This window comes from Portunus trituberculatus, chromosome 46 (assembly GCF_017591435.1).
Source record: "Portunus trituberculatus isolate SZX2019 chromosome 46, ASM1759143v1, whole genome shotgun sequence".
Classification (NCBI taxonomy): Eukaryota; Metazoa; Arthropoda; class Malacostraca; order Decapoda; family Portunidae; genus Portunus; species Portunus trituberculatus.
This window is the reverse complement of record NC_059300.1, coordinates 30,375,863-30,400,234: the sequence shown is the minus strand read 5'-3', so window position 1 is coordinate 30,400,234 and position 24,372 is coordinate 30,375,863. Positions and strand designations below refer to the sequence as shown.

At 39.2% G+C, this 24,372-nt stretch overlaps 1 protein-coding gene across 5 annotated transcripts; it reads right to left on the bottom strand.

The window, feature by feature from the left end:
- Nucleotides 1-2,931: 2,931 nt before the first annotated feature.
- Nucleotides 2,932-20,488, bottom strand: LOC123520160 (protein wntless-like). Of its 5 annotated transcripts, XM_045282149.1 has the most exons (13): nt 20,279-20,488; nt 18,786-18,964; nt 17,581-17,686; nt 16,841-17,142; nt 16,295-16,472; nt 15,803-15,930; nt 15,030-15,035; nt 13,894-14,127; nt 12,982-13,137; nt 12,550-12,700; nt 12,100-12,123; nt 9,067-9,102; nt 2,932-6,381 (listed from the first exon to the last, which is right to left on the bottom strand). In XM_045282149.1, exons 1-13 carry the CDS (start codon nt 20,382-20,384, stop codon nt 6,275-6,277), a joined length of 1,713 nt encoding a protein of 570 aa, XP_045138084.1. In that variant the 5' UTR covers nt 20,385-20,488; the 3' UTR covers nt 2,932-6,274. The 5 variants fall into 5 exon arrangements, with proteins under 5 accessions (XP_045138084.1, XP_045138087.1, XP_045138085.1 ...); XM_045282152.1 differs by lacking the exon at nt 9,067-9,102; XM_045282150.1 differs by lacking the exon at nt 15,030-15,035.
- Nucleotides 20,489-24,372: the final 3,884 nt, after the last annotated feature.

Sequence of the window (24,372 nt, the reverse complement as noted above, 5' to 3'; positions counted from 1 at the left end):
ATAACATACGCATACACATAATAAGTGTGCCTGGCTAACAAAGACAACATAACATAAGCATAACATAACATAAACATCACCTGGATTACACGCCACAAATACTTTAACCTCTTCAGTACTGGGACACGTATTTACCTTGAGTTTGGGTGTGATTGGACAATTTTTTTCTTTTCTTTTTTTTTTTTTTTTTTAGATTAGGAAGGGTTTATGGAGGTCAGAAGGTTAATGGCCAGAGTCTTCACTATTGTAATCCCCACATTTGTTTCTGAAGCTGTATAAAATCCCCAAATAGTCAGCAAGATTAATACGATAAAGCGTCATAGTACTGATGGGGTCAAGAGGCGATATAGGTATGCTGGGATGCGCACTAGTATAGTAAACAAAGAGAAGGAATGGATGAGTGCGAAGACGAGAGAAAATGAGAAATGAAAAATGAGAAAGCCTATTGTGAGGCGATTGAAGGTTACTAACTGCTGGCTGTTTAAATAAATGATGGGTTTTGTTTCCTTTCCTTTTTGTGTGGGAGGGTTGTGGAGAAAAGAGGGAAAATTTGAGATGTAGAGCGGGAAGAGGAGTGAGGAGGCAGAGGAGGAAGAAAGTCTATGCCTATGGTGATGGGCGGGTGTGCAGATGATCGATGACTGTTGAAAAGAATCATGTTTGTTTTCCTTTTTATACGGAAAGAGAGCAAAACCAAGGTGGTGGTGTCAAAGCGAAGTAATTTAGCATCTGCCTCCATGTTAGCTCCAATAAACCAGGGACTAGAGGCAAGTAGAGGACAAAATGGGGCGGGCGTAAATGTTGATGGATGGAGCGAGTGGAAATGGAGATGTACAGTACATGTACTGTGTGGATGGGAGGGGTTGGAGAGGCTGGGTGGTCTGGAATGGGGAGATGGCAACAGGTGGTGTGGCTGGAGTAGAGAAAGCTCACGTGGCCACGCCGCTCGCCAGTCATCACCACCACACACTCCCGCACACCGCCGCCAGAAAAATACACGGAGCCACAGATTTGCCTCACCACTCAGCTTATGAACGGTTGCCTCTCGCATCTTGCCTGTCGCTCATTAGGTATTGTAATTTATTCAGGTAGGAGACAGGAGGACACTGGTTCTCATAAGGGTAATAACAGTAGTAGTAGTAGTAGTAGTAGTAAATAGTGGTAATAATAGTAGTAGTGGGCGTTGTTGCGGTACATGGTTGCTATAACGATGATGAGTTATGGGTTATCCATTCGTTATTGTTTTATCGGTTGTCGTGATTTTTCCTGTTATCTCACCCAGCGATGTTCGTTGTAGTAGTGCAATGTTTTAAGGTGATAGATGATTAAAAGATGATACTGATTTCTGGACTGATAGGTGATTATTGACATTACACATTGACTTCACGCGTAGGCCTATCAAATAACGTGTGTGTGTGTGTGTGTGTGTGTGTTCTTCTGTGTTTACCCTGGCATTATTTAGTTGTGACTTAAGCCTAAATCATTTTCATTAACTTGAACTTGAGTGCTTTATTCAATTTTTTATTAGCTATTTTGTTTTTATTTTTCATTTAACCAAACAACAAATTATTAGATAAGTGTTTGCCAATATCTGATCACTGTACCACATAGTTATGCAACTTATCATAGGCATTAAAGTGTCATTTATAACCTATTGTGAGATAATGTCATAGAAACTCTCAACATACACAAGAACTTCTGAACAAGGCTACTCAAAGATGTCCACGCGTAGGTTCGAATCCCACCACGTACTGCCTTGAAACTACGAGTATGTCATTTGTCGAATGGTTTAAAGTTACCTACATGTCACCATGATACCCAGGTTCTAGGCGGTTACACCAAAGAGGAGCTTGGGTGGTGATGTGGGCCCTCATATGGATACCACTATGAATAAAATTACTTGAGCCACTTATGGGTGGAAGCTGAACAGCACTTCCCATAAATACTTTTCAAGTATACCTACAGGTGCTATAGGCCATTAAAAAATAAAATGAATAAATAAAAGAGGTCCAGAACAAGACAAACTTCAGTACACACTACATTATACTTCCTGCAGTTACAGGTACCAAGGAAATGCCACGGGAACAACCAACAGAGTCAGGAGCTTTTGGGCAACATTATCCCTAATCTAATATTTTTTTATACTCCCTGCAGCCACAGAAAGTATGATAGGAGTACTAAACATGTTCATAATAATAAGAAAAAAAAAAAAAACATCACAGCTCACTCTGCATACTCCATAAACTCCATGTGTCCACAGCAGGCTCTACAAAACTTCCTACAGTTCAACATACCCACAGCTTTGATACATTCCAGTCACCACCCTCACAGACCCAGTTTCTTCTATGCACCATGACTGAACAGATTCCCCAGCCTTGCATCATCCTTTGGTGAAAATGAAAGGAGAGAAAGAAATATTGACTCAAAATTAGATAGAAAATAATCCATCTTCAGGGAGAAAATAAACCTATGGCATTCTTTTTTTTTTTTTTTTTTGGGGGTGGAGGTAATGACATCACTATTTTCTATGGAAGCACACACACACACACACACACACACACAATTGAGAGGGCCGGGTTTGAGTCCCGACGCGGCAAGACAAATGGGCAAGCCTCTTAATGTGTGGCCCCTGTTCACCTAGCAGTAAATAGGTACGGGATGTAACTCGAGGGGTTGTGGCCTCGCTTTCCCGGTGTGTGGAGTGTGTTGTGGTCTCAGTCCTACCCGAAGATCGGTCTATGAGCTCTGAGCTCGCTCCGTAATGGGGAAGACTGGCTGGGTGACCAGCAGACGACCGTGGTGAATCACACACACACACACACACACACACACACACACACACACACACACACACACAAATATCCAACACCTACACAAATGTCTTCAATGCTCTTACTGTACTCTTCACATTAGGGTAAGTCAATCATATCATTTAAGTGACATTTATTAAAAAAAATTATAATCATCTGCCAAATATACGTAATGTAAGATCCTGATATATGTAGTACAATAAACGAAAAGGAATAAAATAATAGATACAAATACAAATACATACATGATAAATATACAACGAAGCAAACAATCAGCTGGAGGTAAGACACACGCCAACCTTTGCTCTGCGTGTGTGGACGACAAACAAATGACTCGATGAATAACACACAAGGAGAATACACTTGGCACATAAAAAAGGAGGGAATAACAGCCATTCGTTTCAGTACTTTGGTTGAGAATATTGTCTTAGTCATGGGACGTAATGAAAAGTGCATTGAAAGTAAGTAGTGATGTGACTGAGAAGAGGAATACTGACAAGTCAAAAAATGAAGGAAGGTAAGGACTCTCCCAGAAAACACCTCTAAATCTGCAAAATTGAGAGTACAAAGATAAAATAAAGTGTGCAGGTAAATACACATTCTTCTTCTCTTCACTGTAAATGTTACAGTAGTACACAGTAAAAAAAATATTTGATCTCTATATTATGCTTAAGACACGGACACAATTTCTAGTTGTAGCAGAAATGCAAGACTTGTCACACAAAGCAGTGCCAATACCTTGGGTCAGAAAGGCTCTATAAGAGGTCTGTAAGAGCTTCCAGTCCTTTCGACTAACACATTAATTACCAAAATCTTAAGTGTGTATTTGGATGTGCATTATGGCTGCAGTCTTCGATTATGTTTCCAGGTTGTGTGGATGTGCATGTATGTATTATATAGCTACTGCTTATGCTATTGTTTTGATATCAAGAACACGAGGAATAAACAAGGCCTGACAGTGATCCGAGGCACCTGAGGATGTGGTGTCTATGGACCAGCACACCCCAGAAGCAGGTCATGAAGATGAGGTGCCTATGCTTGTGCACCTCAAACCTTTCCATACACATGCACACACTTTATAACTCTATTCAATTTCTGTACCCTAAGAACTACTATTGTCAGTAGTTCACCATTGTATTTTGTGATATGCACTTGGTGTGATCTTTGGACTGCCTTTATATTCATACACTAGTGGTAATAGTTATAGACAAAGTAATAGAAATAATAGCTGTAGTATGAGTAGTACATTCACAAGAACCATAAGGTGTTTATGGTGAAGGTATTCTTGATTTGGAAAAATGAAAGAAGGCAAGGAGGAAATGCCAAACGAAAATCAATTATAGTCAGTCTTGCAATTGGTCTAGCTTATCTAATATTACAGTATACACAAGCAAGCTTAAATTGAGAAAGGAACATAGCATGCACTCCAAGCTCAACACTTCTCTCGGGTGCATAAGCTTGAAGGAAACGCGCCCAGTGGGAGTAGCAAAGTAGTAAAGCTGACCAGCTAAGGACTTCTCAGGACAAGGATTCACCCACTTCAATGTTCTCTCACTTGTGGAAAAGGTAAGGACAATAATTATGTTAAGTGCTTCCCCTCTGTTGGGGGTACATGCGGCGAGGGAGACACACAACCACGGACGCTACGACAATGCAAAGAATAGGAAACTGGAACAGAGTGGCTGCTGAGGAGTTAGTGAAGTCTTGTTACACTTTGCTTACTGACTACCGCTTATTTGTGCTGAGAGAGAGAGAGAGAGAGAGAGAGAGAGAGAGAGAGTTTAAGTAACACAAGATGATTGGTGTTTATACTATTGGTTGGTGGCCCCAAATACCAGCTGCTCTGCCTCATGGTGGGCAGTCAGTCGTCCACTGTACATGTTATGTCACATTGGCTCATCATGGAGGTGCTGGGAGTGACTGCATTCCACTTACCATTACAACTTATTTCATCCTCTTTTACAACCTCCCTCCACATCTGATCAGTGACTCCATTCCACTATTTAACTTATTAGCCTCTCTCCCTACATCCTTCCACTTGTAACCTTCCTCTGTACAACTACACTCCACTTGACTCCATTCCACTAACTTGTTAACTTTTTCTTACAACTCTACTTCAAATAAGCAAATTACCATAACTCATTACTACCCAGAGATCATTTGTGCTTATAAATTATCCATCATTCTACACCAAATACCTCTCAATGTTCCTTTTCCCCCAAATCTAGCTATTGTAAAATTTCATTATTATTCTTTCATTTACCATAGTTACATCTTACATCATTAGTCTGGCCATATTCAGTGTCCTTATTACAGCTTGTACAACTGCTTTAATTCCTTACCTTCTTAATCAAAATTCATTATACTCTCTCCTCCACTTTTGATTTCTTCATCCCAGCAATAATGGAAGTCGGACATAATTCTTAATAGTTTATAGTCTTCCTCTCTTGTTCTGTATTGGAACCCATTTACATTCTACCAACACATGATAATTGTGACCCAAAGCACTGACATGTTTACCACAGAACCTTAACGTCTCTACTGTCTTAAAATAAATCCCACCAGCACTTAAATAATCCACATAACTTACAGGTCACACATTTTACTTAACTTAGAGGTAATCCATATAAGTTACTGTACATCTTGGACATGTTTACTCAAGACCCTTTCACTTCTTTCTCTTTATTCTGTGTGTTCTATCAACACTTAATATATTCCCAGCTGGTGTCTGTTGCCCATCACAACCTGTGCTACGCAACAGCAATACAGGGTTTGGCTATTATAGTATGCATGTAATGTTAATTGATGCTCTACACTATGAGGAAGCAAATCAATAACTACTGTAGGTTCTTCACAAAGCACTGTGATTAGTATCTCTTATCATATTATACTAATACTGCATGCCTAGATCTAATGTGTCTAATTTTCCAGTACAAGGTTTGCCATGGAGAGTCACACTGGTGTCTCCACACAACCCACCCCATCCCCGGTGTGCTGCAACCCTCCCCTCCCAGACTATGATTGCCCCCTGCAGGCTCATTTCTGTCACTGATGTCATGGATAAAAATAATATGATCATCTGAAGTTCTCCAGTATGTGTGCAAAGATATTTGTTTATAAAAAAAAATTAGTATCTTTCAACATGTTTAATTGAAGCTTCACAAGGAACTGTGTTAAGCAACCTCCCAATCATATCCAGGCATTATAAAAGTAATAATGTATGTAAAAAAAAAATTTTTTGTGCATTTTCTTCCTCACTTCTGTGGTCACAAAGCTTAAGATCTAAAATATGTAGTTAAGTAGTAAATAAATCACATATAAAATTCTTTATAAAAAACATGGCTACCTCTGAGTGCCTACAAATTACCATTAATCAGTCATGCAAAAAGCTTCTCAATTCAGTCTCCAGTTGCCACTGCCTGAGTCTGCTCTTCCCAATAGTACACCCTGCTGGGACTCCCATTTTAGTCTGCTGCAGTCTTCTTGGCAAAGGCAGTTATGGAGGACATTTCAGAAGGTTCGGTGGCCAGTCGGCTGAACTCAATCTCCTCCCCCGTGCTGCTCTGTGTATCTGTAATGATAAGGGGAGGTGTCATCAAAGCCATCCTTTGTATCTCTTCCTGCCTTCCTTGTAAAGGGAGGAGAAAAAGTTATGCTCTTGTGAGGCTAAGTAACTGACTTCATGGGAAGGAAACAGAGGGTGGGACTCAAATCAAAATGTGATGGTTCCAAGTTTGGGTCTTCTGTGAGGGAAGAAATAGAATAAGGCTGCAATAAGAACAGGTTAGAACAAAGGCTATGGGACAATGGTTATTAATGTCAATATGTTAAGACATGAAATCAACTCCCCTGGACTCTGATATATCATGTACAATTGATATTATTGTGCTAAAATCTTGATATTAAATGTTGATATTAAATGTAGCCAGTAAATAATATATACATAAATATAGTATAACACTTTTCACATGTACAATTCACTGACACTTCTGTATCTTCACAACCACACCCATACACAGGCAGGAAGCATAACCAGGTTAGACAGACACAGATAGTGTACAGTTGCCTAATGAAGCATTCCCATCACCGGCCCTGAATCTGAATCCTGACAGACAACTCACTATAAAACAGACAAGAGGCAGCTTCTGAGACAGTGCATTTAGTTAGGATTGACCTGTCACAGTGCAGAAGGAAGTCACCTTGTCCAGAGAAACAAGTTCTTTCATAAATTTGTCTGCAGGAAAATAGTGATTCTTTCTCCAACAAATTGTGTGTCAAATGAGGACATGAGCACATTAGAAATACAATCATTATTTCTTTGCCACGCAGGCAGTTGAGGATTTTTTCATAATATAACCCACAATTCTGTGTATTCTTATAAGAAAGACAAGTCTTTTCCATAAGCAAACTTAAATTTCCATCAGTGTCACGATTCATTAAAATCAAAGAGCAAATGTTCATGTACTGCAGTATTCTAAGGTACTTTTAGGGAATTATATTACACTATATATTCCCATAAGTTTCTGTAAAATATGCACAAAATTCACAAGCATCAACTGTTGTGAAGAGAAAAGAATTGAAGACAAAATGAAGATTTGTTCTGAGCTTTCGTCTTTATGAGAAAATATTAGTAGGTAAGCAGCCTTCCTGACATAACCAGGTGAAAGCTGGTGCAGCATAACAATCACAGTGTACATACCAAAGACTTATTATTTGTGATGGTAGAACTTAACTGCACCAAGGGGTGAATCATAAAGGCAGCAGTTAGACATGTTGATCTCTGCAAAAGGAGCTTTACCAGCATTCACAATATCACTCTCTTAGGTGACAACCTCATTAATGAAGGAGCACTGCTGTGTACTGCTTAATACACATACTAAGTTAATGTTCCCATCCATAATATCATTTTATACACCTATAGCACTGCAAAACCAACAGGCAAGTTAGTTATAATAACAAACAAAAGCTGAAAATATTCAATCCAAGATTAATTTCCCTTTGGTGTCATAGAATATAACTGAGTAGAAAACTATTCCTGTGCTGCCAAACAGAAGTGAAGAGAAGACATTAAGCCAAAAACTGGCACCACACTTGCCTCATACCTGCACACTGAACTGTTTGCTGCTTCAGAGGGAGCTGATTTCATGTTTTGCCAGTTCAAAAATTTGTCTAAAATTCATTTTTCATTAAAAATTCATAACTGTCTAAACAAGGATAAGTTAACATAAAATAATCAGAATCCATACATAAACTCTTAGTAACAATGCAAGATTACTTTGTGGAATTATTCTTCTGAGAACATGGAGCCAAATGACATCACTCCCATTATACCTGAAATTTATCAATACAGAAAGCTTCCTGATATCCAACATTGAATTGTCCAAGATATTACATAAAGGGGAAAATAACAAGCATACAGGTGGCACATGTGAGCGTGTAGTTACAAACATTTTAGTCACAAGGACATCATAGTTGAACTTCTTACTTCTTCAAGTGCCACTTTTAGACAGTGACACTAAATGCAACATGCTAATGAAGGAAGATGTTGTTGACTACACAACTAAGTGTCTCACAAAGGAAATCACATGAATTTTCAGTCTTGATAACAACTTTGGAGATGACAATCACCCAGGACCTGTATACAGCCACCCCGATGATTGCATTTCATCCTAAATGAGTGTGCACACTACTTTACCACAATCATAGTTTGTTTGCACATCTGATGCTTTTGAGTTGAATTGTGCTGGATATGAGTAAGTCTGCAGTGCCCTTAAACCCTCATTCAAGGACATAATTTGTACTTTACTATTTGATGATAAAACACACTTCTCATGTTATGAAAAGGCTACACTGGGAAAGAAGCGTCTACTATCCACAGACTCTGTACTCGGGGAACAGCTGTGAGTTAATGTATGATGGGTGGTGCTTGTACATTTCATAAGTATTAAATTTCCATTAATGTGTAAACTTATCCATTTAACCCTGCATTTCAAATATAATTTTGATTATATAGTGCCTTTTCCTGTGTGTGTATATATATATATATATATATATATATATATATATATATATATATATATATATATATATATATATATAATCATGCATTGAAATACAAATATCAGTATGAGTGTCAAGTGTCAATAATTGGTAAGAAGACTACCTTTCTCAAGTAACAAAAGAGAAGGTGTCAAAACCATCACTTCCCCACAGGAGGGTGAGGAGTCACCCCCCTCCCAGAGTGAGCAAGTCTTACCTCGTGCCAAGAGTGCTCCGTGTATGGAAGCTAGACCTAGGAAACAGTGCCAGGGTGCAGAGGTTAGTGGGCTAATCAAGTGTACCAGGAGTCAATAATTAGCTCAGGACAACAAAAGATGCTGGATGACTGCACTATGAAGGTTCTGAATGAACCTATTTCACTTCAACCATTTCAAAGAAAGCAACTCAAAAGTGTAGATCATCCCATGTCTTTTGTAGCCTTTATAAAATTAGCTGCCTGCACCAAGCAGCTTGCAGGACAGCATTTAATTTTTTGGCTTATATCAACAATTTTACGCAAGACATGCTGGATAATGGTATACCACTGATCATAAGCTGTTACTGCAATGAATATGTACATAACACAAGATTAACAATAAGACTAAGTTACTGACTTCTTGCAAAACATTTGAAATTGGTGGTACAGCAGATAGCATATGCCTTACCACAACAAAAACTAATGATTTAAATACAAGCAACCCTTGTTTATCAACCACAATTCATTACTGAGAACATGAGAGCTTCAGGAATCACCAGTGACAAGGTAAATTAGCAAATACTAATTAACTTCAAAAGAGAAAAGTTTATATTTCTGAAGAATCTTTCCACTACAAAAATAATAATCCTGAAGCAATGACAGCCACAGCCATAATACCAGGCAAATACACAAATATAAATATGGAAACAGCATTAATCTGAAAATTGACTGACCATTGGCTTGGTGATTAACCTTCCTGAGATTGAAAACCTGATGCAGTGACAAAGACTGAATAACTCCTAAACAAGGGCTTCATGTACTATAAATAATATGTGCAAATCCATGATCAATTTCCTAAATAAAAACTACTGTTATAAATACCTTCAAAGAGGATATAAAAATGATGAGGGAATCAAAGAAGTGCACAAAGAATGGGAGAAAGCAAAGCACTTTAAAGGTACAACACAACAATAAAAGATCACCAAGAGCCTTGAAAAGCACCACGAAAGACGTCTAGAGAACCATTCCATAATGTTCCTCATCAAAACTTTCTCTTAACTTCTTAAGGAACTACATCATAAAAAATTGGCAATTAAATTGATATACAGAGGTCCTCTTTGACTGTACACCTCAGCTAATGTGTTTTCAGCTCTATGCGCTCCCTCACTTTGTTTCCATCACTCGTGCAATGCGCAAAATTTCTTACTTTATGCACATTTGGCGAAAGAAACTTTCATATGACAAAAAATATATCTGCTATAAAATGATTTCTTTCTGCCAAAAACCAATAAAATAAATTAAAATTCAAAGATGATATTTTAACAACAAAAATAATAATTAATCATCAAAATCTATAAATCAACATTACATAACAAAGAACCAATGAGACACTTTGACACCATATTTATGTTTTGGTCCAGCCATGTTCCACTTCCATCTTGCCTGTGTTATGGTTTCACGTCTCACGTCTGATAAGCATTATGATATTTTTGACCTTTGTAGGTTGGTGATATGTAATATTTATCATCTTTCTAGGTTTGTGAATATGGCTCCTTCCAAAGGGAAAGGTGTTACAAGTATAACTTATCAAGAGATGCAAAATATTTTTGCTTCAAGAGAAACAAGACATCATAGCCAAGGTTGAGGCAGGTGAGAAGCTCTATAAAGTAGGCAGATTTTACTATATTAATGAGTCCAGTGTGTAACATAGTGAAATGTAAAGATGCCATAAAGAACGCAGTGCAGGAATGATTGAAATGGGGGTCTTTATGCACGAGTCTCAGGGGTCAGTTGTGGTGAGCCCCAGTCCCAATCTTATTTATAACATATGGTTCTACTATTCTGTTAATGCGTTTTCGATACGCACATTTTCTCTACTCCTTTCCTGCGCATTAAGGGAGGACCCCTGTACTATTATCTTTGACATTATAAAGTCATTTAAAACAAGGGTATATAAGCATCCTATGTTTTCTATGACCCGCACTTTACACATAATTTTGCTGTTCTCTTAATTTACTGAATTAGTGCTGTTCCTTCATAGCCATTCTAACTCTTTCCCTCCTTCCTTTATTGATTCCTAAAGTATATTTGATATTAAACTCCAATGAAAGGTGATCCCTGCCAAGTTTAGGTATATATAAGTATCTCATCATGTTTCAGCTTGACACCTCTCATGTGGTCAGATGTTTGATAACATGCTTCCGATTACCTCTAACCTTTGCTTTAGCCTCAGCCCTGCCCAACACTGCCAGATTATTATTAACACACAGCACTGCACTTATGTATAGATAGTATTCAGAATAAATTACATTATTTGCATTCTTTTCAAAACAAGTGCCATGACAAAATATAAACAAATAAATAGGCATCTACTGAGTACAAAGGGACCAGCTCACAATAGATTACTCACTAGCTAATGCTAACCATTCGTATCACTAGGCATGGCTGAAATAATCATCTTAAACACCTCAAGCATGACACCTGCTGTTTATGGAATGACCAAAGCAATTCATGGGATGCTTACATACATTGGCACCATTACTGCTTCGTTGTTAAGAGAACCCCAACCAAATAAATATGTTTGCTTCCTGGTTTCACCCACTAAGGACTGGAAGCAATGAAGCTGATGATTAGGATATGAACACAAAAAAGGGTCACAGGTGCCCAGGTTGTCTGGTTTTCAGAGACATGCAAAGCAAAATTTGAATTAAAACTTCCTTATAAAACTTGATAATGAAGTAAAGGTTTTAATGATCTGTAACACTGAAGGGGAAAAAATGTATAGCAACATAAAACACAAAACTCAGCTTCAAAATTTGAAAAATAAAAACAACATACTTATTCTAATTAAATACTGCTTTTGGTTTAGCAATGAATAGTTTGACACTAGTACTAGCTATCTACGTAACAAAACTAAATAAAATACAATAAACCAATGAAAAGAAATTAACTAATAAAATATAAAATAAGAACAAGAATGAAATAAAAATGAAAATGCTGTTCGACAAAGCAACATCACTACACCACAACACACATGACCTGTGAGAAACATACCACAGTTGTCTGACACTGCCCAGTCTGAAGTGAAAACATCAAAGTTAGACACCATCATCATCCGAGACAAACACAAGTAAACAATGACATTCAGTTAGTTCCACAGCTCCCTGAGAGGTACTATACTAGAGAGTGTGACCTGAAGACCTGCACCGGACTAACTTATACCAACACTGCATAGCCCCAATAAAACATTATCCCTTAAGAAAGTGCCAGCTAATATGATGCATATATAATCATGGTTATTTATTCTTCATCACGCCTGGAAAAGCTGAAGCATGATATTGTAGTAAAGGTGTGCATGACAATATATTTTACAGTGAAAGGAAACTGTCTACTTGAATAATAACTATAATGTGAGTGTCAGACAGGTGAAAATTCTTGCACAAAGTGTCAAGCCAATAATGTGAATATCTACTGCAAGGTTTAGTCATGCGTTGGGTAGCTCACCTTGGTCCTTGGGCCAGCGTTTGTGGGATGGTGCGTAGAGGCAGATCAGAGCAAAGGTGTAGATGTTCCACATGCCATACACACCCGTGAAGAATGCACTTGTGTACTCCAGCTTGATGTTATCGTCCCATGACCACTGTCCCTCTGAGACCTGCAGGCACACAGGGTTTGAGGTAAGCAGGTAACATACGAAGGATGGCAACCAATGGATACACACCAGAACTCACACACTTACACACATCATTTGCACTCTTGGCCCCCTCAGCCACTGGTGGTGAGGGATAATCTCATGAACAACCAAACTATACCTCAAGAACTTAGGCATACCACAGCTGGCAACATAATTCCACAACATGGCCAAAATTCACTCACAAAACATTCAAAAAGACATGTAAACTTGATACAAGAGGAGGAAATCATTAAATACTGTACCTGACCCAGAATGAAGCCAATAACAGTCATGGCAGCACAGAGAAGGGTGGCCAGCATGAGGACCTTGAAACGATAAATGATGCCCTCGTAGTGGAGTCTGCGGGCTGAGGACATGGCAGGGAGGGACTGGCGCTTGCTGCTGATATTGATGAAGACCTGCAGGAGTACCAAAGATTAGGTAACAGGTGTAGCGAAGTGAGAAGTGAATATACTAGGGTGAGGTAGTGGATGAATGGCTGGGAATGGCCATATGGATGTGAGCAATGAGTAAATGCCTGATCAAATGTAAAGTCAATTAAAGTTGTATACACAAAAGTAAGAAAAATATAGACATGAAACAAAATACAGAAAAGAATAAGATAAGGAGGTAATATGACCTGAAAAGCAAAATATACATCTAGAATAGGAACTTGCCTACACAACATAAAAATGTGAGTACAATTATAACTGACCATAAAATACAACAGAACAGGGCAGAACAAGGAAGGCGGTGGCATGGTGGATAAGGTGGTGAGCGTGGGATCGGGCAGACGTCCACGCGTAGGTTCGAATCCCACCACGTACAGCCTTAAAACACTTTGCCATTTGTCGAGTGGTTTAAAGTTACCTACATATCACCATGATACCCAAGTTCTAGGTGGTTCTAGGTGGTTACACTCAAGATGAGCTTGGGCGGTGATATGGGCCCTAATATGGGTACCACTATAAATAAAATTGCCAGCGCCACTAATGGGCGGAAGCTGAACAGCGCTTCCCATACACTCTTCAAGTGTGCCTACAGGCGCTATAGGCCTTACCGTAAAAAAAAAAAAAAAAAAAAAAAAAAAAAAAAAAAAAAATAAGTAGATCTACAACATATCCAGGAGAGGAGACACAATATCTGGAATGCAGTGTCACAGAGCAAAGACTCACCTTCCAGATCATGTAAGAGAGGAAGCAGAAGTAGAGGCCAGCACAGATTCCTGCCAGCATGATGAAGGCAAGGGCCAGGTTGGTGCCAATGGGAGTCACCCAGATAGAGTAGAAGGGGTTGCGTAGCTGGACACCTCGCTCACACATGTCAAAAATGAAGAGGCAGAGGCAGCCGCCCAGCACAGCACTCAGGTGGCGCCAATACACTCGGATGCGGTTCCTCTCGATGTCATCCTGTGGGAGTGACAACACTGTAAATCAATAGAGAGGTTACATGTACGTACATGACAGTTTCCTCCACCTATTCCTTGTTATTGTTGAATTGAAGAGGATTTGATCGAGCTCCTATCCCTCCCAGAAGGCAAAGTCTCACCGATTTGTTACTATACTTTTTTATACTATACTACAGTGGACCAATTTTGTACTGTTTAGGTGTGACCCTTTTGTAGATTCTCCTGTCCATCAATTTACCATTTCAGTCACAATATTCAAGTTTGTCTGCCATGTTAACTACCAATTGCTTCAGAATCCATCTGAATACGTCTAATTCCTTCATAAGAATGATAAACAATATGAACAGTTTGGTTTGTTTCTTAGAGAATAATTGCAATTTTTCAGTTGACAACTTTGTTCTTTGATGATGTAAAGGTAAGGAGGAGGTAACTGACAGAGGTCACTTAATCTGGTCATAAACTACAATGAAAACTTCTCTTCCTGTACATCCCACACATTCTTGCATGTTTCACAGTATGTACAGAAAAAATTAATGGAATAAAAAATAAATACATAAAAAAAAATAAAAGAAAATGCCAATAATGAACTTTTAATTAATGGTAGAGCTATTCTCAGACCATCATAGATGTAGCACAGGTAGGTTTAGCATAGCAGTGGAGAGCCCAATCCTTAATGGGGTCACATACTCAATACAAAACACTCACTATACTTTATGTACATGATTTTTCTTTCATTTTTTTTTTATCCTTTCTCCTAGAAAGCATTTTACTGATTCATTACTGTAATGTTTTATAATACTCGTACTTGTTAATTTCTGAGCTCATCTTTAGAAGAGTAAATCTGATTAATGAAAAATATGCCTAAGACCATTTGTTAATCACAAGTCTCTGGTCGGCACTTACCGCTATCTGCACGGTGCATCATCATCAGACATGGAACAGAAAGAAGAACAAGACATGGTGTTAATCAGAAAGAGCTGCATCAGCCTTAATGTCTAGTGTTAGGTAGGACAGAGTAAGACTGTAGCAATCATACCAGTGGCAGGCATGCACAAGCCAGCACAGAAAGGATACACTTGCCTGGTGCATGGTTTAGATGCAACAAGAAACATGACTATATGTAGCACATGTGAAATGTTAGCCAAAAGTTGAAGTACAATATCTGTCATATCAAAAAGTTAGGATTGAATAAACACCTTCAGATGTCATCATAATTTCAGATGAAATTATGGTGACTAAAAGAAGGATGTTTATTTTAGAAGTCCTGGTCATGACAGAAGTCTATACTTGATTCTGTCCACACACATCCTTTCTAACTCCTTCCTTTGTTCTCTAAAATACTTAAATATTTTATCCACCACTTTACCAAGGCTTTTTATTCTCATGTCCTCAACATCTCTCCTAACATAGAAGAAAATAAAAGCTGGATAAGCAATGAGAGTTTTGAAGCAGAAATTGCACAGAAAAACAGGTAGTATTGTCACCTCTCATTGGAGAAGCAATCCAACTCCCTCAATACAGTAACACTAAAGAGAGCTTCCAGTTTTATAAAACCAAGATATAAAAAATTTCCTTAGCTTCATCACAAGACATGAATGAAAAAGAAAGAAGCATCTTTGTCACCTCCACTTCCAACCTTGTGCCATCACCAAGCACCAGGAAGGCTATACACCCACCATAAGATGTTCTCCAGTAAAGATGAGCCAGAAGGAGAGCAGTGAGGCGTAGAAGAGACCCTGCCGGATGTCACTGACTACTGTCATCCAGGGACAGTCGTACACCAGCGTCAGGTACTCCAAGGGGCCTGGTGGTGATGGAGATGTGGATCAGGAGTCATTTAGTTCTTTAATATTCCAATCTTTCTCTAATATGAATTTCAAGGAACAGGTTGAAAAAAATACCAAGTACAGATCACTATCTTTTGCCTAATGCATATGGAAAGTAAGAACTGTACTTTGATATTCAGATCTATACAAGTTGTGATATAAAACTACAAATTGCTATTACCTAATGTTTACAAATACAAGAGTATGACAAAAGGATATATTATGTAAGTGAACTTCACTCTGCAAACAAAAAACTGTCATCTAAGCCATACACAGACAAATTGATATCTTTAATAAGTTTCCTGCTTCAATCCTGCCATGGCCAGAGCAGGATGGACTCACAGTTGAGGAAGGTGAGGGCAGCACCAAGCACCATCAGCATGTACTCCAGCAGGGCAGGGGGACGAGTGAGCAGGGAGATGCGACGCCAGAACCATGCCATGATGGCAACCATGGTGGGGAAGAAGATGGTCTTAAGGGACACCCACACCTTAGTGAAGCCTCCATTTTGGTGGATGAACTGTAAGCAGAATGGAGATAAGGATTATCAACATTATGAGAACAGAATTCCAGCTTCATATTCTTTTAACCATTTCTACAAAAAAATGTGCATTCTTTGTGTTGTCAAATGCAAATGCAATTAGATGAAAAAATGGTAACACTGGTTGTGGACAGTCATGACTGTTTCGAGAGATAAGCAAGGGTAGCATGTGGTGGTGTGACTCATTTTGATCCATATAAGTTCTAGCAAATGAGTTGAATTCCAAACAAAGATCATATACCAGGCAAATTTTTCCACATTCAAACAAGATATATACCAATTTGGACTCATTCCAAAGGGGATGTAAACCAAGGCACCACTGTAACTGAAACCTGAGGGACACTCACCACCACCCACATGTCTGTCAGGCGGCCCAGGTTATCATTGGTGTTCACTCCCCAAGACTCTTTTGCAGTGTCCATAGGAAGGCGAATATTGAGGAGGTAGAAATCGTGGTGAAGGGACCCCAGCTCAAACATAGGCACAGAGGAACAGTTATAGATGTACTCAGCCCTCATGTGGCGGGGCTCAATGTAACAGTCAAGGGTTCTCTCTTCCACGGAGGAGGCATATTCTGTCCATTTGGTGTCTGGGTCACCCTTGTTGCGGTAGCCAAGGCGTGCCTCAATGGTCATCACTGCATTGGGGTCTGGGAAGAGGAAGAGAAGATGGTTGATAGTTTGTCTTTCTCACTGGACTGCTAGCAACACACAACAAGCTAGACCACGTATGCACTTGTAACATGTAATCTTACAGTCCTAGAATTTGGTTATGACAATCATTTCTAAAAATTTTTCATAAGAAAATCTCTCTTCACACAAAATAAATAAGTGTACAAATGAAAAATTAACACAAAACATCAGAAAAGGACATTATTTCTAAAGGATAGAAAATTATATCGAATGAAAAGTGGTGAAAAAAAAAAAACTTGATTCTTAGAGACCCTAAATAGCAGGAAACAAATGAAGAATGAATCTATAAATGCTCTATGAATATGACTGGAAACTGCATGAGACAGTTTAAATAAGAAAGAGAATACCATTAGGCAGAAAAAACTAGGATTTTTCCTCAATGCCTCTCTTCTTACCAAATTTGGCATCGTCATCATAGTAAATGTCCAAATGCATCACCGACAGGAGGTTCTGCTGCCAGCGAGAGTAGTCAAGAGCAAAGTTGTCCTTTGGCGATGGGATCTGTGAATACAACATACAGAGATGGATGAGGAAGCAAGCCAAAGATGATGACATCTTGAATACAGTAAAATAATTAAGTGGCTAAAGTAGATAAAGGATATGAGCAGAATGTCATGTGTTGAACAGATAATATATAGACCATCAGAGTAACATCATAGTATTCTAGGCAAGGTGAAAGAAGGCCAAGTAAACATGAAAAACAATTAAATATGATATAAGCTTCTCTGCTGTGGCCTTTCATAACAAGAAACTGGCAGACATAATAAGGGTCAAGGAAAATTAAAGGAATTATAAACACTAAAGGTAAGGCAGCCAGCAAATAGCAAGAGTCAATGGGAATCAAAGGATTTTATAAAGGAACTGAAGGAATAGCAGCCAGCAGACACAGTGAAGGTTAAGGAGAATGAAAGGAATAATAAAGGCATTAAAGGGAAAGCACACAACTCAATAGACAATCTGAAGATACCTCTGTATTTGCATCATTTTTTTTTTTTCATTTCACAAAACAAAACTGATATATTCTTGACCAACCAAACCAAAAGACAAGAAAATAAATCATTACAATATCACTGATGCTGGCCTTCAATCTTCCAATATCACTTCCCTTCCTCGCGCTCTCTTCCAGTTTTTTTCCCCTCCCAAGATACATTTCATGCTTTGCCTCAAGTTCCAGTTGAGTTCATGACCTCTTCATTACACAGCGTAATGTAATGTATAGGTTCAATGCTTACAAGACAGTTTCTTAAAAGACAACTTGACTAGGATAATTACAGTGCCAACATCGAGGCAATATCATCCCTACCACACGCAAAACTGAAAGAACATAATATGATGTAACAAAGAGGGAGATTCTTTCCTTCTCTATTAAGGCAAGTTCACAAAAAACATATATAAATAAAACTGAAAAAGACATAAAAAGAGATCGGGCAGACCGGTTTTCCAGTCTCCAAGTAAAACTCAAAGAACACAGCATATGAGAGAGAGAGAGAGAGAGAGAGAGAGAGAGAGAGAGAGAGAGAGAGAGAGAGAGAGAGAGAGAGAGCAACTTAATTCTCCAAATTCACAAAAATCGAGGCGAACGAGGAGAGCACGCGCTGACCTGGAAGGCAAAGATGATGTCATTGGCCTCGATGTTGTCTTGTTCCACCACAGGCTCATCCAGGCTGGAGATGGACCGACAACGCTTCTCCCCGCGGGGATAATACCATTTGTCCTTGCTGTACTTCTTGTCAATGCATTTGGTTCCCAGTACAGACATGGCTGAAGAAGGCGCCGGAGCTGCGGACGAAGATATCATTAGTATCACTGAAAGGACTTTTTAGTATGACAACGTATTTTAGTAGACCACGTGTTAACAGTGATTGGAAAGCCCCAAAATTAGGACAAAGCGGGTGTCATTTCTCCTATACTCGTCATCTCTCATAGACTCCCTAACAGCCCCCTCTAAAGCTGTCATCATCTAATAGTCACCAAACCCGTGACACTAACAAAGACTTCCAAACAAGCAGGAGGCCCCCGCCTCGCAGTTAGCTGGTTCTGGGAAGTGACTCGGATCCGCTCCCCACTCCCGTAAACATCCTCTACAACCTTTACTTCCTGGGACACACACACACACACACACACACACATTTAAGAATAAGTCATGCACGTACTCGAGAACAAACAGCACAACAAATCAGATAACATGCAAATTAAGGACACTTTTTGTTCTTTCGTTTTATTCATGAATACATCCCAGCCCGTACCTAATGTAATATGATAGTCATACAATACAAAGCATGGGCAAGCATACATTACCACTCGCACACAGACAAACATCTAAATTCACGACTCGTACTTCCATCCCTCAAATGCTCTTTACATAATACACTTTACACTGCTGGAGTCTGCAGATGCATGTTGTACAGGTTTGAAGATGATTTCCTAAATTTCCATTTCGTAAAGACAAATTTCCAGTTAACTACGACAAAAACGACTCTTGTTCACAATAGCACAATTACCTGAGCCTCAGTTTTTACGCACTGATAATACACGAGTTTATTCAACGCTGCTTACGTGAAAATAGATGATAAAACCGCAGCCTGTGATAATAACCTGTAAGGGAAAATTCACAAACTACCAAGATTATGTAAACGACCATATCCTACAACTCTAACAACACCAACACTAAACACCGTGATACTGACCAAACTACACACACATCTCGTTCATTGAAGTGCAACAGGGAAGGAGATGACCAAGGAAAGGGTGGAAGAAGTAAACACGTGCCAGCCTTAGTTTACTTCCCAAGACGCCTAACTGACAGACAGGACACCATGTGCAGTCAGCCCTCCGCCCTCGTGCCGTCCTCCCCGGCCCTCCTCTCCCAACCAACCACATTCTCCCTTCTTCCCTCACTCATCCCACGATCTTCCCTAGCCATCACGTAGCCCAGGAGACGTGAATCGACACCCAGAGGCCGACGGAAGGGAAAGAGGGGCGTGACAGCCTCCGGGAACAGTGACAGAGGAAAGGGGTGAAGGATGCTCCCAGCGATGCCTTTGTTTGTAGGCAGTGGAGGCATTAGAGTTACGTGTTCCCAAGTTCCCTCACCGATCAATGCCCCGACCAGGAAGCAGACTACTTGGCACAACATCAGGAACACGATGAGGATGCCCAGTTTCCTGCCGCTGAGGTTCTCGATGATCGCCCCAGCCATTGTGTTGACTGGTTTGAATCTCCGTTTCCTTCCAAGATGAGATGCCCACCGCCACCACCGGAGATCGATAGCACACTCCTCCCTCTTCCACTTGTGGGCGGAAACTGCCATGCGTTGAACAGGGAAAGGATAACGTACTAGGATTTTACTTGTTGATATTTAAGCTTTTTATTCTCATATCTATGGAGATTGCATGGGATATAGTCATATGTATTTTGTACTTTTGTACGTTGCTTAGCTAAAGTGAGGATGTTACTATGGTTGATCTTGTTAGGGGGTGTTACAGACGGTATGTCTTCGTACGTCTGGCAGGTGAGTTGCCGCAAGGTATTTCTACGCCCTAAGGGTAACCTGACTTACCTGAGATTCATTCGTGAATCTTTTTCACAAACTAACATAAGGACTAAATTTCCACGGTAACCATGAACCGGTGCCATTATATATTATACTGTTGTGCATTTCAGATAATTAAATGAATCACGGACGACAGAGAGAAAATCGACCTTTTCTTTTCACAGTTTACAGTCAAATATGCATGTTTCATTTTCACAGATTACACTAGGAAAATTTTCCTGTAAATAGTGTTCATGACTTGCATAGAGGTTTTATGAGCCCTGTTTGCACCACTTTATGAGAGAGAGAGAGAGAGAGAGAGAGAGAGAGAGAGAGAGAGAGAGAGAGAGAGAGACCTCAAAGAAAATTAATTAGTTCCTCTTAAGATTCAAAGACCGCTTCTTGTTTTCTCTCTCCAAGTGAAGGCGGCGTCACACTATTAACAATTTTCCGTCGTTGCCGACGATTTCTGCGTAAAGACGACGACGACAATACTAATGCCCTATGACAAATGTTAACTTTGAGAGTGTCCATCTTTCATTACCCAGCGTACACGTCCTCATTCGATTGTTGTTTGCGGCACATGTTCCTTTGATCTCGACAGATTGGTAACTGTTGATAGTAATGGTAATGATGATAACTGTAATAATGACAATAACTGTAATAATGATAATTTTGATAATTTTGGTGGTGGTGAGATCAATGTTGATACTAATAGTAAGTGTTATGTCAGTAATAATGATGGTATGTAGTGTTGGTAGTAAGGGTGATGGTAACAATAATGGTAAAAGTAATGATGATGATAATAATTATATGAGAGTGGTAAGATCATTGGTTTAATTCATGCTACAGTTGTTGTCTCTGCCATCGCCCCAGTCAGTGTGAAGAACATCGTTATTATTCAGACAAACGAGACTAGTCTGCATTGTTTTACCCATCCAACTTAATCAATAAGTGTATCGAGTTAGGCGGGTTCACATGTGCCAATTTGGATTTTTTTTTTTTTACTCACATAGAGTTTCCGACTCGCAATCGGGGCCTAGCGACTGCAGAAAGCAGTCGCAAATCAAGACCAACATGTTGGTCTTACTAGTCGATTTGCGACTTTATTTACGTGATGACATCACGGAGTAAGTTTTGAAAATGTGGTCTCTAGAGATAGAGAAGAAGATTATTAGACTTGAAGAGGGAAAAAGAAAACATCTAAGACCCCAGAAATTAATTATACAGTAAAAAAAAAAAAAAAAAAAAAAAAAATTTGCGCAAATTGTCGTTCGGCAAAATAGCTGCCACTCTACAAAAACTGTTTCCCTCAATACAAGGTGTTGTTGGAAGTGAGGACCGGACTTGTCAGGATTTAATTTGGTCGCAATTGTGCACAATCTTCAGATTAACAATTTTTCGTATGAGATGTAGGCTAATTTAAAGTGTGGTAGACACTCCTTTCTTTCCTTCTACATAGCCAGGGACGTATCCACGGGCATTTTCTTTTCTGTTGACTCTTCCGGTACGCCAAAAGAAGAACAACCACAGCTTCATCATCGTCACTGGAGGAAGACATCCTGGCGGGTAGCTGTTTGTTTACACTCACTTCCTGCCAAGGCGACAACTAGTCGATACTTTCCAGGCGCTGCGTCTGACATTTTCCGACTAAAAGGGATGAGTCGGAAACTCTACCGACGTATAAAAACAGTCGCAAATTGGCACGTTTGAATCCGCCTTTTACTGTGATGCAACCTTGTTCTTTGCCGGGTGTGAGTGAATGCAGGTTACAAAGAATTTTTCAAATTAATTAAATTGAAAACAATATAATAACATTGCTAAAATTATATTGAAACAAACAAGAAGGAATAGGTTATCAAGTAGAGTGATAGATGAACATAGCAGACAATAATCAGAGTAATTGTGCCGAGTCATTAGGGAGCTTGAAAAGATTTGACACATCTAAGACTTTGATTGGTGGAAAGATGTTGATGTTTAATTCACGAACTGGTCAAGAGTGGCTCAGAATGTTTCTTCTTTCTTTATCTTCTTAAAATAATATATAAAATCCCATAAATTTATTACCAAATACACACTGTGAGAAATGAAAATAAAGAGTACTAACACAACCAAGGAGGCCGCGTAACACGTGGGTTTGGTTTGATGCGCCAGCGGGCTGTGGCTGAGACGGAGCAGCACCGAACCATAACAACACCACCGCTTCTCGACTCTCTCGATCGGTGGCTCGGGTCAGTAACACGGACACAAAGACGTAATATTTTGGGCGTTCTCCTTATCATGTCTGTAAGAGGAAAAAATTAATAATAATAAAAAAAAAAGTAGGGACACATGAAAGTCAAAGAGGTTAAAACAAAGGATACAAGGAAAGAATAAAGGATGTGAGCAATACAATGGCAACTTAAAAAAAATATAAAGTGAGAAATATATTAAAAAAAAAGCATGACATGTCTTCACATTTGGCTTTTTTTTCAGGAGAGAGAGCTGTCTGTCTTGAGTGCTTATGAGGCAGGTCACAGATCTTTGCTGACGTAAATAAGGAAATAGTACCGAAGCTTCGAAACATTCCTTTTCCTGCCTGCCTCCTGGTCGCAAAACCTTGAGAAGCAAGTATTTAGTGGCACTGTCCCATGTTGTATGAAAAATAACGATATGGAATTTGAGAGGATGGTAAAAAAGAGTTAAAGGCTCCGTCTACTTTAGTTTGTGGTGTGTACAGAACATATCGTAGGTGAAGTCACTCTGAAGTTTCTCCTCCTTTTCCTTCCCTTCCACCTCCTTTTCCATTTCTATTCCTTCTCCTTTTCTTTCTCTTCCGCCTCCTTTTCCTTTCCTCTCCTCCTCTCTATTCTCTTCCTTCTCCGCCTCCTCCTCTTCCTCATGTTTATCATTTTGTCTATCACCAAAAGGAGACACAACCTCCCTCTTCAGCCGCCCTCCACTTGTCCTTTTTTTTATTATTCATTTACTATTTCACTTTTTCTCCCTTCTAATTTCCTTCCTATCTTTCTTCTCCTCTTCCTCCTTCACTCAAGAGCGTCTCTCTATTCTGCCTCTCCATTTTTCAAGTTTCCTTGTTTCTTTCCTCAGCTGCCTACTCTCCTCAGATTTTTTTTTTTTTTTTTTTTGTCTTATTTTTGTTCTTTACCTCACGTCCTCCTTAAAGCTTTCCAAGAACTCTCTCTCTCTCTCTCTCTCGTGTGGGTGTCCTTTTGTCTTCCTCCGTCTCTCTCTCTCTCTCTCTCTCTCACATTTTATTCTACTTGGACTAGAAAATAAAATATACTGGTAATAAACCATGTTGAGTAGGTGCGCATATTTAATGTTTGTTACATCACAATATGGAATGGTGGCGTGTGCACCTCATAGTATTCTGTATCATGCAGAATTTTATTGCAGGTAAACAAAAATGTCAAAAAATCACACTGCATATGGAAACTGCAACAAAGAGACAAAAGTAATGTCCTTATAACTAAATAAATGAGTAATAATAATAAAAAAAAGTAGGTATGTAATAGGAACTATATAGAGACATTCACAATATTCTCTAACATTTACAATAGTGTCATGTGTATATAGTCTTAGTGAGATTATCGTTTAGCACAGAAGAGTAGCTATAGATTATTGTGTTTAGCCTCCATAGTTCACCAATATT

Bases quoted from the DNA above. Each gene is read 5' to 3' on its own strand.
- LOC123520160 (XM_045282149.1), bottom strand. From the start codon at position 20,384: ATGGCTGGGGCGATCATCGAGAACCTCAGCGGCAGGAAACTGGGCATC. The intron at 12,124-12,549 runs GTGAGCTACCCA...TTTTCACTTCAG, and splicing joins ACGCTGGCCCAAGGACCAAG to ACTGGGCAGTGTCAGACAAC. The intron at 9,103-12,099 runs GTATGTTTCTCA...ACTGTTTCCTAG, and splicing joins GGCAGTGTCAGACAACTGTG to GTCTAGCTTCCATACACGGA.